Below are 17687 nucleotides of genomic sequence, written 5' to 3'. Positions count from 1 at the left end.
CCATCTATGTGTTTAGGAAAATGTCAATTAATTAAATAAATCTAACTTTAGCACGATGCTATGCGTGCTTATTTATGTATTGTTTATTGAGTGTTCGATTGAATGGTTCGTTCTCATATTGTTGTATTGTTTGTTATATGTTCAATTGATGGAATTTTGAAATATAATTGGGGGCTCGTCGGGCGGGTTGCGGGGTGGGAGTGGGGACGAGCGGACGGGGTGGTTGACGAGTGGTTGGGAAGTACTGTGTGGGGTTGCGAGCAGGCACGGCGACGGGTCGCAAGGGCAGCATGTGGGCAGCCGTACCGTCGGCGGGCGCGTGCGACGCGGTCGCTGACGAGCAGGAGGTGCCGCTGGGGCCGGGCCAGATGCCGCCCCGGAACGCGCACCTGCCGCCGCTGCATGCCGAGATCAATATCAGCATCATCATGATCAAGGGACAGCTCGAGCTGGAGGTAAACATTTAATAGTCGATCCCACGATATTCTGTTTGCGATTGTCTAGTGTGACGATTAACTGGTTCAGTAAACATAGGAAAAAGGGTATAAATTGGTTCAAACTTAACATTGTATCAAAATATCTAATAAAATAAATTTATTGTTTTTCGCATTGTTAATCATGAATGTATCGTTTGTTAATTTGAACATTCTCCAACATCGAGTTTCTATTTACCCGTGAATTTCATTTGGAATGTATACCCTAATAAATCGGTATTTATTTTCTAATATTTTTTTTTTCTAAATCAGGTTTCGCACGCTCGTCGCGTGTATGGCGTGAACGGTGAGGTACCAGACTCTTACGTGAAGTGTTACCTTCGAGATGGTGACAAGTGGCTGCACAAACGCAAGACGCGAGTCATTCGTCGCACGACTGAGCCACACTTCAAACAGACACTCAAGTATCAGGTACAATGCCATCGGAAGATTATATTTCGAGCAATTTTGTCATAATCAGATATTTTTAACCATTAAGTAGGCGCATTAAGAAAATCACAGCTCTTGAAATTATTTTTGTTATCTAACTGGCAGATTGTCAGTGTTCGATTTAAGAACTGGAAGAATATGATAAAATATTGCCTATGGCCGTCTTTCTTCTCGTGACTTTAGTCCTTAGCGCATAGTTGATCATTGCAGTCGACCCCTCCTTTAGTATTATTTGGTACTTTAGATCATTTCACTTTGGTCCATTTCCTTGAGTATTTATAGATAGAAAACAGTTATCCTCCGATGACCCAGAAACATTTTGGCTATTTTCCGACTCTTGGACCTCAGTTACCGATTCATGGCTACTATGTACAGGAATATCATTTGCAATTTCATCTTACGAGATAGAACCCGCCATATCTTGCTCTTCATCCGACTACTCTTATAGCCATTGCCGTATTTGTCTTTCTTGATTCATAATGACAACTAAAACAGAAATAATACATAAATTATATTATGCAAAACAAGATACACTATAATTAGTCAAAATAAATTAACTAAAAATTGTAAAAACACATAAATTAAAACTTATCTTTTGCCAAAAATGTAACGTAATTGGTCGCATGGGGTCAGCACCCAAGAGCACAGCGACGTGTGCTTAGGGGTTGGTGGTTTGTTCGCAACTGATTTTCGTACCCCGCGTGGAGGTAAGAAGCTAGAAAGAGCGCTGTCGCAGTCTAAACACTCAAACATATACATGCGCCTAATTAATGGTTAATGGTTTTGTAATTTCTTGACAGTCGGATATACTACCAATTCCATGAATATTTTGGTCTAGCCTGCGCCGCATGGGGCCGCAAAAATTTGGTCTATTTGCACCCAATCAAAACACAGTTGACTACCATAGCATTAGCGTACTTGGCTTTGATATATCGAACGACTTTCAGTTCGGTGATCATCTGGAAGGGAAGGCCGATTTGGCCTCTAAAAAGATTGGTGTGCCCAGAGAGCTAGGCAGTACTTTTAAAATCAAGCCGGGTTGCGCTATTGGAAGTCGCGTCATAACACAGAACCTAATCAGCACCAAGTTAATGTCTTGTATTCCACAATAGCGCAAGTGGCATTAGGATTGTTTGACTCAAACAGCTACTTTGTGGAATAATGTGCCGGCTACATTCCTGGACCAATACGATTTAGGGACGTAAATGTCAAAGCGTACTCTTACTGCATAGGCCGAAACACACATCCATCAGAGTCTAGAATAAAAGTTTTAAGGCTGAACTATGGGCTGATGTCGTAATTTCTTGTGCTTAAACTATATCATAACCCATCGCTTCTCTCTTTCAAAAATTACTCATCGAATAAACTGTCCCTGGTATAGTCAAAGTCTAGGTCAGCAATAATTTATAGACCAACTTCTAAAGTTTGTATAATTGCCAAACTGTTTGAAAAAATTGTTTATGATCAGTTATATGCCGCGTTCAATCTTTTCTTCGTTTCTAATTTGATATCTAATATTTAATGAAGTCCGGACTATATGGATAAAGGACAACAAGTAGATGTTATATATACTGACTATAGTAAGGCGTTTGATAGATTCGATCCATCACAATCTGCTCTTAGTCATTTGTTGGATATTTTGAAGGTGACTTTTAGAAAAGATTTGCTGCGCTGGTTTGCGTCTAACGTCAAAAATAGATCTCCAGCTGTTGTGATAAGCAACTTTACCTCTGATTGGTTAGACGTTCCCAGTGGTGTACCGCAAGGATCGCTGCTGACACCTTTATTGTTACGTCTCTACTCATCTCTTCTTTGCTTTGTCGATGATATGTAAATTGTTTCCGTGATATCTTCTCCTTGTGGTGTGTTAGGTCTCCAAGCTGATCTCAATCAACTTAAAGTTTATTATGCTAGCATTAGGCTTGACCTCATCCCTTCTAAATGTTTTACTTCATCGTTTTCCCGTAAAAGATCCGCCAAGGTATCAATCCAGGTTAGCTTCTGGCAAAAAAAAATATGTGTCCGTGATTTAGATGTTCTACATGATAATAAATTAATGTTCAATAAACACATCGATTTAAATCATACAACGAGCGTCTAAAATGTTTGGTTTCATAATGAGAACTTACTATGCCCTAGAAAGAAGTCATCTTGGATATAGTTCCCAAATGTGGAATCCCCAGTACATATTATTATTATTATTATAACACTATCGTCTTCGATAAAATTAAAAATCCGTTGATTATGAAGATCAGTGTAAAAGTCATCATCTTCATCCACTAGATAAAAGACGTGAAATTGCTGATCTTGCTTACCTGGTCAAAAGCGTTTTTGATACAGTTGATAGTCCTATCCTTATAGTAAATTAATCTCAAAATACCTGCATTATAGCATGGTTTAATCCTCCCCTATATCAACCCACATTCTCCACCTATTAGAAACAAAATTCCTTTATATGGCGAACGAGAAAGAACTCTAGAACTCAAGACTGATCGATTAATGTTTTTATGCATGTGCCATAGCAATTTGCAGTTGCTTAGCCAGGAGTTCTTCTTCTATCTGTCTATCTTCTATATATATATATATATATATAATGAAAATGGTAAGAGTCTTTGTTTGAGGCTCTTTCAAGCCTAAACTACTGATTGTATCGACATGAAACTACCACCATTCGATGCGAAATTTATCCTAGATGGTCTATGGTTACTTATTTTTTTATTGTATTAGTAATAAGATGATTAAAATTTAATTTACTTTCTTTTAAAATTCGCCCAGCGAAGCGCACGGGAACGGCTAGTGTTAAAATAAAATTATTTCTGTGCTTCTATATATGAAAACGGCTAATTAGCTGTTTATTTTATATTCTGTAATTCATATTACAATGTATTATTAGCCGTAGGATTTCCTTCAATAAATAAATAAATTTTAGACAAACAATTTTCATAAGTTATGCGTTTTATTATTAAGTTTTAGCACATCGTACTCTTGCGGCTTACCTTTCAGTTGTATATAGTTTTTTGGTATATTAATAGATTAGTTGTTAATGTCTGATTAAATTGTCCACAGGCAAATGAAGCTCTTGGGCGTATACTGGTAGTAATGCTGTGGCAACGTTGCGGAGGTTTCGAACATAATCTGGCACTGGGTGGCGCTGAGATATGCCTCGACAAGCTGACACTGCCCCAGCGCACGTATGGCTGGTACCCGCTGTTCCCTGCTAGCTCGCTCGCTAAGGACGAGTCACCCGACTGATCCAGGGAGCCGTCGCCGGACCGCAACGATGACTAAGACGTCCGCGGCCGCGTCGGCTTCAATAACTCAACCAGTCGTACGACCAGTCGGGCAATTTGCGTGACAATACTATATAGGGTTGCCACATCAATTGTTTTATTTTTTTAATTCAAAATTAAAAAAAAAATCGAGTAGTCATCCTTCTGACGACTTATTTGCATAGAGATCTTAATCTTAAATTCTTACATTGACTACTTTAAGATGTGGTAATTCTAATAGTTATCGACGAAGTAGTCCCAAAAAAAATGATATGCTGATTACTGACCCCAGTTGCCATTGAAATGTCTGTTGTTTATTTCGACCGAACAAGTAATAACATTGGATTTCAGTACCTAATGATTAAATACTTTTTGTAGTTTAGCTCTCATTATAAAATATATTTATGTTACAAATTAGCTATTTAAAAAGGGATTTCTAATTTACGGTATTATTTATTTAACACTTAAACTACAACTAATTGCTTTTCTCGTATGCATGCAGCAATAAGCAAGATGCAAGAGCTTATACAAAAATATTCGCCACATAAACGTTAAGGGTTGATAGTTTGAGATCTGTAAATTTGATAGGGCGAAGATTTATTCTGTTTTCTAGTGGTAACTTCCTATAATTTAGAATTCATTTTGTTTCGGGCTTTCTTTTCTTTTCTTTCTCACCTTTTGTAAATTTTAATATGTTGTAATGTGTATTTGTCGTGGATATAATACTGATAAATAGTAAATCGTGAACCCACATAGATTAGCTTCGTTTTCGCTATGCAGCGTATATAGCTACTTAAATATTTAAATCAAAGTATTGTATCCGAACATAAGTTACTCAAATATTGATTCTCAACTTCAAACTCATTTAATGAAATTCGTATATTTTAATAGTTACTTAACTATATGTGTAATTTAAGCCTAAGATAAATGTGTACTTAAGTCTTAGGAAAAATTTCGTCTTAAAAGATCCCAACTTCAAACTTTGCCTTATATGATTAAATTTCTTAAGATACCTAGTATGTAAGTACATCTAGGTACTAATTTCTATTCCAAGGTTGTGCTTTAGTGATTTTTTCCTACAAAACTAATCTACCTACATTCGTAGAACCCTACCTTTCATTGTGTCAAACTATATTAAAATGTAAATATAAATTATTTTTAAAAATTTTCTACGCACAACTAATTTCGTGATATATATCGTAACGGTCTTTTATATAGGTATTCCTTAACATTGCTACTTCATACTAACACTATATAATGTGTCTTTGTACCCTCACTGTTCACTAATCTAATGTATTTATATAATAATAATCAAGATAATTCATATTACATGTGTAGAATCTTTTTATTAATGGTAAAACCAGTATATAGATATTATATGTGTTTGAATGTAGAACTAAAACGGCGTTATAAAACAGGCCTAAATAGTTTATTTTTTAATGGATATTTTAATTGATGTTAGAGACAAATTACATATCTATAGGACGTATATCTGTGTTCTTCCGATGCTAATATAGCTTAGACTTGCTTGACAATATATCTTTATTACATAAGCACTTAACTTCATAAAATGTAGAGCTATTTATGTCTACTTAATGTACAAATAATTGTGTATACACTCTTCAGCAATAAAATGTCTAAATCTTATTGAACTTGCCTTCCTAGTCCTAGTCTTCTTCTAATATTTACCGTCTCTTATTATTTTTGAGGATTGTTGAATAAAATTGAAACAATGATAGAACATCTAGCAAAGAAAAAATATCAATATTCTTCATTGTTGGTCCAGAGCTTTATAAATATATATTTACATTATTGTTAAATTTATTAACTTTATCAAATGGATTATATCAAATATTTCAAATCATTCTTTATATATTTATAAACATATATAATTAAAGTTAATTGCAGAATTAATTCAATCAACTGGTTGTATTAATAAAATCCTAAACCCTAGATAATAAATTGTATTGATTTTTGCCAACTGGTAGTTGTAAGAAGTCAAAATCATTTACGCTTACTATCTTAACATTAGTGTAAAGAATGATATTCTATATAAGATTTTAAATTAAAATATATTGTGTGCCTGAATGAATTTCGAATCTATTACCCGATGAACCCTCGTGCTACATATCTTAATAGAATCTGGTGCACAATCTACGTACCTGTAAACTTCATTGTGATAAATCATAATTTTGGAATATCTTCACGACGTAGAACCTATTTACTATTAAAGTTTTCTTAAATACTATACTGTGTCTTCATAGAGCTAAATTGTTTGGTTATCGATATAAATGAAAAATAAAAGAAACTGCAAGATGGAGAATCGTTGAAATATCAACAAGCAGCTATGTCAAATCGAAATTATCTAATTGTTGAGTCTATTCTTTATACCGACAACCAAACAAATTGACTTCTTGTACGTAAATTGTGTGTAAAATTATATTATTATTTAATAAATGTGATAAAATCTGATATTATAGCAACAAGTGTTTTTATTTTTTATCATCCTTAGTATTTGGTAGGTAGAATCAATAAATTTTGATGTTTTTTTACGTAACAGGAGGACAAACGAGCGGATTGGTCACCTGATGTTAATTGATCACCGCCGCCCACACACTCTCGCAACATCGAGGAGGAGCGTTTAAGGCCTTTTAAAAAGAATCCTGAGCGGCAATGCATTTTAATGGGCAGGGCGTATCAATTACTATCAGCTGAACGTCCTGCTCGTCTCGTCCCTTATTGTCATAAGTACCCATTTCGTAGTCCTGGGAAGACAAGGAAGCTCATTGATTCCATTTGTGGCATGTCGTACGAAGGGGAAATTCAAAAGGAAAGAAGGAAAGGGAATCAGGTGAAACAGCTCTTCTGAACAATCCCTGTGATAAATGCGGTAGAAAAAACACAGTGAGGCGACGTCTCTACGCAACGACAACTCGACTACTCTCTCTCTCTCTCTCTCAGTTGTCTATTTCAAAAATATTCATCTGTACTTAATCCAAGAGAGGGTTGTAAAGTAGTAAGAAAAATAATAAATACATTCACGAGGAACTCATTTCCAAAACATCTTTAATATAAAGGTTGCAAATGCCGCCATGTAATAAATTGTTTCAACTAACGGGTTCTGCAATATGTAATTATTAAACTGAAAAAATATATTATATTTTCTTTAACATACTAACTGAACCGACAGACGTTGTTCTGTAGATAATAAAAAATACTGTTTTATAAGAATTTGCCAATAATATTTCAAAACATCAAGAATTATTTCGTAAAAAATGCTCCCTGTTGTTATAATGAAATTGTTTCACAGCGGAACTGTCAATCCGTGCGTCACTAAATTCTCTCATAGAAAATATGTCCATACAAAACAAATATTGAAAATAAAAATAGTTATGGGTCCCAAATCGAAATAAAAAATATCCTATCTCTTCAGTTGGACCAAACTGCACTCCATGGAGTTGGTCCCATTTAAATCCGTTCATTCGTTTAGGAGTCCATCGCGGACAAACAACGTGTCACGTAATTTATATATATATTAAGATTTGTTTATATATAAGTATGTAAAAACTATAAACGAGATAAAGGCGATTCAAACATAATAATATTAATAACACAAATATTGCGTGCTTTTGCAACCCTGTCCGTTGTAGAAAACTATCCGAAGTAATTAATATGAGATCAACAGATCATTTTGGTCCAACAAATGTATTTCAAAAATTATATAGTATATTATTGCAAAGGCCGGGAAGTAGGCAATTGCAGGTCGAGTATGAGTTTGAAGGCCGAGCCGTAGGCGAGGACTTCACTGAATACGAGACAGGTAATTGCTATTTACCGCCGAGGCATATATAGTGCTTTCCTCAAAAGAATGCAGGAATATAAAACACACTATTTATATATAATATAAATTAAAAGTTGTTAAATTCCCATAAATTTCAGGTTTAAGCCGTTTTTAACATGAACTGTACATTTCAGCATGGCATAAATTGCCCATAATGTTTTTGGCTTTTTGATGGCTTTTTAGTTTTAAAAATCTCATAAAAATACGCCAAAATACTGTTTCGGAGAAAATGTTCACTTTTTTCTTGTTTTTCCAACTCATTAAATTTTCATGTATTTTTCTTTTGACTTCGCTGGAAGCAGGTTTTCCATTGCCAATTTGGCTTCTGATCTTAAATCTGGTGTAGTACAAATAATCTCCATTTCACTCTCTGAACCGTTGAAACTCATTTTAATTATTATTAAATTTAAATTTATTAAGTAGGTATTTTTTTTTCTTCTTCTTTTGGCAATAGCGTTTACTTTTTGCCAATAACGTAAATTAAAAGATTGGGAAACTAAGTTAAAAAAGGATACGGAACACGGGAAAGGATCAGATAAGTAGAAAGAGGATTGAAACGGATATTAAAAATTTCATAAAAATACATATATACTTGCTACTTACACAACATTACAAATATTTAAACTTTGATATGATTCTGAAGAATGAAAGATGACAATATTTTATAAAAATTTACATGGATACATAATTAGAGAGGATATACAGGTAGGAAAAGGAACATTAAGAGATATTAGATCATTCAGGAATGAGGAGCGGTCGTATAGAGAACATGAAAAGAAAATGTGATCTAGATCACATTTATCGGATTCACATTCACACATGTCAGTAGATACAATGCCTAATCTGTTAAGATGAACAGGAGTGCAAACATGACCCAAACGCATTCTTATGATAGAAGAACATACTAACTTATTGCATTTGGCACGGAAAAACCATGGTTTAAATGAAATAAGTGGCTGAAGGTTAAAATATTTCCTGCCTTTTGATTGACCAGTTTCAGTCCAAAGTCTATTCCAACAATCCTGAAGGTGAACTATAGGAAGAGCACCTAGATCCTGGCAAAAAACTTTATAAGGGAAAATGTCGCCATCGACCACGGCTTCATTAGCTAGTTGGTCTGCTTTTATATTACCAGGAATGTCGCTATGGCTGGGGATCCATACAAACAACACAGAAAGACCAAAGTGATTGCATTTATTTAATAGATTTCTTAATTCTATGACAACAGAAGAAATGTTTTTTTGATTTAAATGGGAACCTATTGAGAGACTGTAAGGCACTTTTTGAATCAGAGAAAATTATTGTTTTTGGAAGTTTAAATAGAATAATATATTCAATAGCCTTAAAAATACCATAACATTCCCCAGTAAACACCGATGTTTCCGGAGGTAGTTTAATTTTCTGTGATATTTTAAATTGAGCGTGATAGACACCTACACCAACGGGATCCGAGGAGGAATGTTTAGACGCGTCTGTGTAAATATGATGGTAATCAACCCAAACAGTATTTTTAAGAAGATTAAACGAAAAATTTGTACTAATATCGTGCTTATTTAAATCTGAGTTAAAATTAATTTCTGGAAGCAACATTAATGCTTCAAAGCTAGTACTGAAAAGAGGATAATTAATGGATCGATGAATAGGAGCTTTTATGTTGATAAATTTCTTAAAACTATTGATTAGACAAGGTGGTTTTTTATTTGACCAATATGCAGATGAATCTATATGATGAGAAAGTTTCTGAAGTTTGTTATAAAGAGAGTGGTTAAGAAACTGAAAAGATCGGAATATAAATTTGTCTGCTAAATATTGACGACGTAGATGTAGTGGAGGATCACCACATTCTACTTGAAGAGCATTGATAGGACTTGACCGCATAGCACCAGAAACTACTCGTAAAGCTTTGGACTGTATGAGATCTAGTTTTTTAAACGCCTTAACACTACCAGGCTCCAGCAAGAATGTACCATAATCTAATATACTTCTTATAAGAGCATTATATAACAATTTCATGCAAAAAGGGTGCGCACCCCACCAAACACCTGACAGACATCTTAAAATATTAAGAGTACGCTCACATTTAGCATTTAGGTAATCACAATGTGGGATACCAGTTAGTTTCGAATCTAAGACAATTCCCAAAAACTTAACATTATCTTTAACTGGAATCTGATAACCCTCATAAAATATAGAAATAGGAGGAGGAGTTCTTGATCTCGTGAATAAAACTATTGTACTTTTTTCAGGTGATAGATCAAGGCCATTTAAGTCCAACCAAGTTTTTAAATTTATCAGCGGTTGTGTTATAGAAGAACTAGCTTTTTCAATAGAAATATCACGACAGTAAATTAATAGATCATCAGCATACTGAAGAACATTTACACTATTAAGTGATGATTTTAAATCGTGTGTATAAATATTATACAATATTGGGCTAAGTACTGATCCCTGGGGGAGGCCCTTTGAAACAAGTCGAGTAATTGACTTCCTGTCATCTAGTTTCAGGATTATGTATCTTTCGGAAAGCATGTTTATGATAAAATTTGTTAATAGCAGAGGTATATTAAGTTGTAAAAGCTTACTCTTTAAAATACTTATTACGACATTATCATAGGCACAATTTATATCTAAGAACGCAGCTATTACTGATTTATTATTTGAAAATGATAATTGAATATCAGAAATGAATATACTTAAGCTATCAATAGTACTTTTCCCACGTCTGAAACCGAATTGGGATTCACATAATAGACCGTTATGCTCAACAAACCATTCTAAACGATTTTTTATAAGATGTTCTGTAATTTTCATCAAAACAGAAGAAAGTGCGATTGGGCGATAGGCAGAATGGTCTGAAGAACACCTATTAGGTTTCAGTACGGGAATTATTTCTTGACGTTTCCACGTGGAGGGGATGTTACCAGATGTCACTATGGAATTTATAAGAGATAAATAATAAAATAAAGCATCATCATCTAAATGAGAGATAAAGGAATACGGAATACCGTCCAGTCCAGGAGCAGAATCCTTTACATGAGACAATACACTTTTTAGTTCAGTGAGAGAAAATATACTGTTTAAACCAAAACAGTTATCATTATTTATATTTATTACAGGGTAACCAATTATTAAGTCTTCAGGAACGAAAGGTGGAGCCAATTTATCTAAAAAGCTATTAACTAAATGAAAAGGGATTGATTTTGGAGATGAATCTTTGTATGCAGATCTAAACCTTCTTATATTTTGCCATACAAGAGATGGTTTGACATCAGGTGATATTGAATAGCAGAAATTTTTCCAGCCATCAAATTTCTTTATCTTTAGAAATTTTGAAGTTTCTGACATACTCTTTGTAAGAATTTCAAAATTCTCATCAGTGGAACATTGACAGTATGTAATTTCAGCATATTTTCTTCTCTTTACTGCCTCAGTACATTCGTTATCCCACCAAGGAGGAGAAGGAATAAAACCCAAAGAGCTATTTTTACTTGGAAATATCTCATTGGCAACCTCAATAAAGATTCTTGCTAAAGAATCTGCACACTGAGATTCTGTACCTGGATTAATTTTTGGAAGTGTAATAATTTTGTTTTTTATTAGATCTTTATATAAATCCCAATCAACATCATTAAGCTTATATTTTAAACGAGGAGAATAAGTATTATGTAATACTTTATTGTTATTATTGCAGGTTGGAAATGATAATAATAGTGGGAAGTGATCACTACCAAAAGTAGATCGTAATGGATCCCAGGACAAAGAAGAAGCAAGATTAGGTGTTGTGACTGTTAAATCTGGAGCACTTGGGCCCTCGTCAGGATGAGAACGTCGTGTAGGACGACCATCATTTAATATACACAAATTCACTGAATCAAATATATCTATTAATGTGTTACCATAACTATTAGAAGATAAGTAACCCCAGGATTCATGGCGACAGTTAAAATCACCAAAGATCATAAAAGGCTTCGGAAGAATGGAAATAATATCTTTAATTTCATTTAAGAGTGCAGAAGAAGGATGAGGTATATAAATAGATACATAACAGATATTTTCAACTAAAGCAGCAATAATAGAAAAATCATTACTGTGAGAAGGAATAGAGAAGAGAGAAAAGGAAAGAGGGTGTTTCACAAGCATGGCTACTCCGCCATGCCCATCCACACGATCTTCTCTGAGACATGAATAACCACGAATCTTAAATAAAGATCCTGGTTTCAACCATGTCTCTTGAAGAGCACAGATATAAGGTTTATATTTATTTAATAAATAAATAAGATCACTTTTTTTAGGAGTGATGCTTTGACAATTCCATTGAAGAACTTTGTCCATTATTTGGTTTATAAATTTGAGTAATTGCAGAAACTAATAAGGCAGCGTTGGACGGTGAAAATTCATTTGATTGACTAAGAGATTTTATAAGAGAAATAATTAAATCAATTACTGAGGATTCCAAAGGATTTTCATTTTCTTTGTTAATTAATGCACATCCATTAGAGGGTTGGGGAATATTAAAATCCCTTAAAATTTCTTGGTGAGCAGATTTGTCATATCCTTTGCTAAGTGTAGGTGGAGGCTTTGGTTTAACAAAAACAGTTTTTTTATATGAAGTATTGTTTATAGCTTTAGGTGTTGAATGTTGATGCTGGGTTGGAAAAGTATTAGGAGTGATGTTAGGTGATGAGAGTAATGTATCTGCATATGAAATTCGAGAGACAGATGGATGTATCTTTGAAGCTTCTGAATTGGAAATACAGTTTTTAGCCATTGATTCCTTTATAGCTCTTTGTCTTTCATATTCTAAACATTTTTTATCAGTTGCAATATGGGAACCTTTACATAAACAACAAGATATAAAATCATCTTGAACAGAGCAGTTATCACCACTATGTCCTTGACCACATCTAAAACATCTTGGTTTAGATCTGCATTGAGATTTCACATGACCAAACCGACAACAATTGTAGCATTGAATAGTAGGATATATATACAAGTCTACAGTAAGAGAAGTGTAGCACATATATACTCGTTTAGGCAAAAACTGTCCATCAAAAGTAAATACCACAGACTCAGTACATTTAAGATGGTTTTGTCCATCAATCATCATCTTTCGTTTTATTCTCCTAATTTTTATGATTGGACCACAGCCAATAGGAACAGAAACATTATCTTTTATTTCCTCTTCAGACCACTCAGCTGGTACTCCTCTGACTATTCCTATTCTACTCACAGAAAATGATGGAATAAAAGCCTTATATTTTTCATTTTCTAAATTTTTGTTTACAACAAAGTCATTTGCATCTTGGTACTTAGAAAAAGAAATAGATAACCTATTCCGGCCTATCCTTTTTAAACTTCCATTCACAATATTTTTAATAGAATTTCTTTTGAGAAAACGACCAAATGTAACTGGATGTAAAGTAACATTATCATCGGGAGATGAATACTGTTTCTGAATGTGTACAACAAAAGGAGCAGCATCTAATGAGTTATATAACAGCCTTGCAACAGGGGGCTGTGGCTGTTGTGGAGTGTCTGTGTTATTTTTTTGTATTGTCTCTACTACTATAGAAGAATTATTGCAGGAATCGACTTTGGAAAGAATTTGTTTGTCAGTAATGTCTACACATTTGCAATCACTTTCCTTAATATCTTTCTTATCACTACGGTGTTTTCGTCGTCTTTTATTACAGTGTCTGCATATTCTGAGTCGAGCTGACACTCTTTTACGGCCACTAGATGTCTGAGACACAGAACCATCTGTATCCATAGTGCTACCTTCGTCATTATTAGAGATTGTCACTACATGACCTATATCAGGGGCTGTCCCCCCAGGATCATCCGGGGGGTCCATCATATTATAGAAAAGTGAAGAAAAGAAGACTTACCAATAGGATGAAATTTACACAAATTAACACTTTAATAAAAACTAACTACTAAAATATATACAAACTACAACTTATCTGATCAAAATATCTAAATATTTAAATGAAATTTAAAAATAAAATGAAAAATTATTAAAATTACGTGCGACCGATCTTAAGTTTCCCGCCCTTTTTTTCTAAGTAGGTATGTAAATAACAAATCAAGACGAACTTTCAGCTTTGCCGCCAATTTTTTTTATCATCTGTGCCGACAGGCAAACGCAAAGAGATTAAGGTATGCCAAGATGAAATGCATATTTTATATAAAAAAAAAAGCCCGCTGAGTTTCATGCGCCCATTCTTCTCAGGTCTGAGGCAGTCTCTTTTGAATGGGTGGTAGATTTTGACGTTCAATAAGTGATTATAAATCCTATTTTGAATAAAAATATTTGAATTTGAATTTGAATGACAAAAGAGATTCGATCAAAGAGTATTTAATAACCCCAGCACGCCGTTTGATACAACATTGCAGGAGCGTTGTAATGTTCCAAATCCAAGAAACGCCCCTGCAATGGATTTGATTTTCTTTGTCCGAAAATACGTTACTTCGCGTGTTCTTTCTCGAAAATAATGACAATATTTCCATGCATGTTTGAGAAAAAATATTTACCATTCACAACCTCGTCGGATAAGGTTGAGCTCAATGAGAAGTTCCATTGCTACTCTATTTAAAAAATATTTATAGCTTTCATTACAAATTATTTGAATTTAATATCTATCACTTATTTATCCAACAAAATTACTCTAATGTACATACATACCTACATAGAAAATAAAAGGACAGTTTTAATTAAAATAACAATATTTATGGTGATTCATTGATTGTATGGGGTTCAATCACAATATGAATATATATTATATAAGATGCATATTCCTTATTATACTTAGTATAACTACCACATGGTTAAGTACTTAATGTAACCGACGACGCGGGCTTGTAGCGCATCATTCACTCAATCAATTTTATTTAACTCTTTTGTTACATTTGCAATTTGTTTCAAGTGAGTCAAAGTTCGGGTAAGTATATTTACCTACATTTATAAAACACAATTTGTTCAATAAATTTATTGAGTCTAATGAATCAGAGTGAAATCTGCTGGACCGCACCAGGCCGTGATGTGGGCGAGTAGTGTGGCCGACACGTGGTGGCCTCGATCGCGAGAGGCCTCGTTACGAGCGGCCTGTGACACACGAGACCACCATTCTCGGTTTGCGCAGCGGCCTGTGATTAGACAACATATTCAAAAGACATTCATAGAGGTCATCAAGAAACTTACTTTTACGGACCTTTTTTTTTTTTCGAGAGGAGGATTGAAGTATTGAAGACCCCGAAGCGGGGCCCATATGTCGGGTGTGCTCGGGTGTAAACCCCCCTACCGACTAAAAACCTCCTCTCTGCTGGTAGCCCTAAAGGCTTTTACATTCTTTTACGGACTACCAAAGATTCACATCTTACTAGTATGATTGTTATTTATTTACAAACAAACAAACAAAAATATTTTATTTCGTAGGTGAATTGCATTACACTTGAAATATGTCATTTTTTCATACAGCTCGTTCGGAAGGCAGATTTCCTTAGAGAAGAACGAGCAAGAATCTCTAAGGTTGCTCTTTTCAAAACAGAATGGTATTACAGGTTCTTATATTCAATTTAATTTTACAAATCATTTCAATTACAATATATGCAAAGTGAAGCAACAAAATACACAAACATCAATTACTAAATGCCTTACATGAGTAAGTCAAAAAATGTAGATTAATAAGTAAAAACACAGTTAAAGTTATTGAGTACATACTTAAAGTAGTGCAGTAGATGCATCCACACATACCGTAAATAAAATAAAGGCAATTTATTTTAGTTCCACTCAATTGAGTTTGGAGAACCAACAGATTTTGAACCAGTATCGATTTTAATCCGAGGTAACATATAACCAAATACAAGTTCAACATATTATATTCATTGAATTCAATGCATTTGCTCTGTAGCCATTATTTCTGCTGCAGAATGTTCGAGCTTTGTACTTTTGTACGGTATGGTACCTACTGCGCATTATCCCTAGCAATTAAATTTGGTGCATAAATATATTTCATTAATACTTAAATACCAGCCAAACATTAGAAATTTTCGAATTTTGATCTATTCTGTTGTTTTTGTTGTTTTAAAAGCCAAACAAACAGTTTGGTACTGAGCCGTGTGCTGTCCCTGGGTACGTAATTAGCAGACGTTGAGTTCGTGTCTCCAGGCACTTTGATGAATGATTGGCCATGTTATCAGTCCTCGCTTTCGGTACAGTGTGCTTCGCATGAAGCTAAGTCTCGTCCACAAATATGACTTTATTCCAGTTTTAAATATGTTTGGCTCTTCTCAAAAAGTCTATCCGAGCCAAGACAATATCTGTGCACTTATGATTGTGTGATCTTCTTCTTCTTCTTAAGCCGTTCTCAACCTCTAAGGTGTAGTCCTCTAGGTGTATGATTGTGTGATATTTTTCTTTTATCGCATTTGACTGCAAACTCCATTTAAATAATTCATAGTCTTTAAATGACATTATTAATTTTCCTAGTGTTATATTTCCAGCACTTCTATAGTTCGGGTATACATGGTTGTGTATTGCGTTGCCATCAAAGTCAAACATCACGTGTTTACTACTTTTGTCCCTGTCTTCATGTGTCACTTGAGTTGATGGTGGCTTGCCACACTGCTCTTGTATTACACGAGACAACCAGAGACAACTCTCTTGCCAACTTGGTAACATTTGACATTCATGATAATATCGCAAGCAAATCACAAATTCGCGATATTCACTATTGAAAAAAGCCTCTTCTGTTATTTTCTGTATTGTGTAACGAGAAATTATAAAAACTTTACAAAAAAAATTGTGAAAACCCAGTATGTGCTTCCGTTTGAAGCGCTAGGAGCTGGTGAATTTACTAACTACTAACTATGAACCAAATGAGTTCAATAGATGGTTTGTAGATAATTACCATTAGTAAAGGTGACGAGCCGCGAGCCAAGCGGATACCCGGTTAGCACGCAGCACGGCTCCATCCCCGCATGCGACACGTACATGCCTCCCCCCTCCACGGGCAACGTCTGTGCAGTTAAAAACAATATATTATTACTTAACCAAAATAATTAATTACTTTAAGAAAAGCTTAGTATAAAGTATTATCGAGACGAAAATGAATTTACTTAAGCTCTCACGCAGACGCCACCCGCTCAGCAGCTGTTTTGGCGCCAAAGCCGGCGCGGATGGTATAGCCACTTGTGTTTACATTAGCCGAGGTATCATTATGCGGTTTATGTTACGGGTTGCTAGATAAACAAGCTAGGTCATTGTAAGCAAAAAACGTGATTTGTGATAGATTCATGCTGTGATATCGCCGCTCTTTCAGAGTAGTATGAGAAATTGTGACTATCTTGCTAAACGCGTCAAAATAAAAATATTGCAATTTAATTCTCTGTAATATTTTTACTATGGTAGACACGTTATAATATGATCTTATGATTTCTTTCATAATTTTTTTTTTCCTTTCTTAAATTAATGTGAAGGCCGTGAAGTCCAAACCAACCAAGATGGTGAAGCACTGTTAGACGCTCTCTACCCTTAAGTACTCTAATGTTAACTAAGGCAATGATACCGCTCAAGCTCTCTTGCTGTATATTTCAAAAGGTTGAGTTTACATATAGTATTAATCTTCCTATTACATAAATATCAAATTTGAGAAT

The 17687-nt window shown here is 34.5% G+C and overlaps 1 protein-coding gene and 1 long non-coding RNA gene across 3 annotated transcripts in view; one reads left to right on the top strand and one right to left on the bottom strand.

The window, feature by feature from the left end:
* The first annotated feature begins 8716 nt into the window (after window positions 1–8716).
* On the top strand, window positions 8717–12490 carry LOC126970365 (uncharacterized). The gene is made up of 2 exons (XR_007730616.1): window positions 8717–11305; window positions 11438–12490. It is a non-coding gene; the product is annotated as an uncharacterized LOC126970365 (long non-coding RNA).
* A 2517-nt stretch (window positions 12491–15007) lies between these two features.
* LOC126970104 (intraflagellar transport protein 172 homolog) overlaps window positions 15008–17687 on the bottom strand; it is a 47837-nt gene continuing 45157 nt past the window's right edge. For both annotated transcript variants that reach the window (XM_050815826.1, XM_050815827.1), the window contains exons 35-36: window positions 16943–17051; window positions 15008–15179 (exon numbers count right to left, since the gene is read on the bottom strand). In XM_050815826.1, coding sequence (XP_050671783.1) covers window positions 15031–15179; window positions 16943–17051 — 258 coding nt within the window. In that variant the 3' untranslated portion in view covers window positions 15008–15030. The remainder of the gene's footprint in view (window positions 15180–16942; window positions 17052–17687) is intronic.

Source organism: Leptidea sinapis, chromosome 20 (assembly GCF_905404315.1).
Source record: "Leptidea sinapis chromosome 20, ilLepSina1.1, whole genome shotgun sequence".
Taxonomy (NCBI): domain Eukaryota; kingdom Metazoa; phylum Arthropoda; class Insecta; order Lepidoptera; family Pieridae; genus Leptidea; species Leptidea sinapis.
This window is presented reverse-complemented; position numbering and strand designations above follow the sequence as displayed.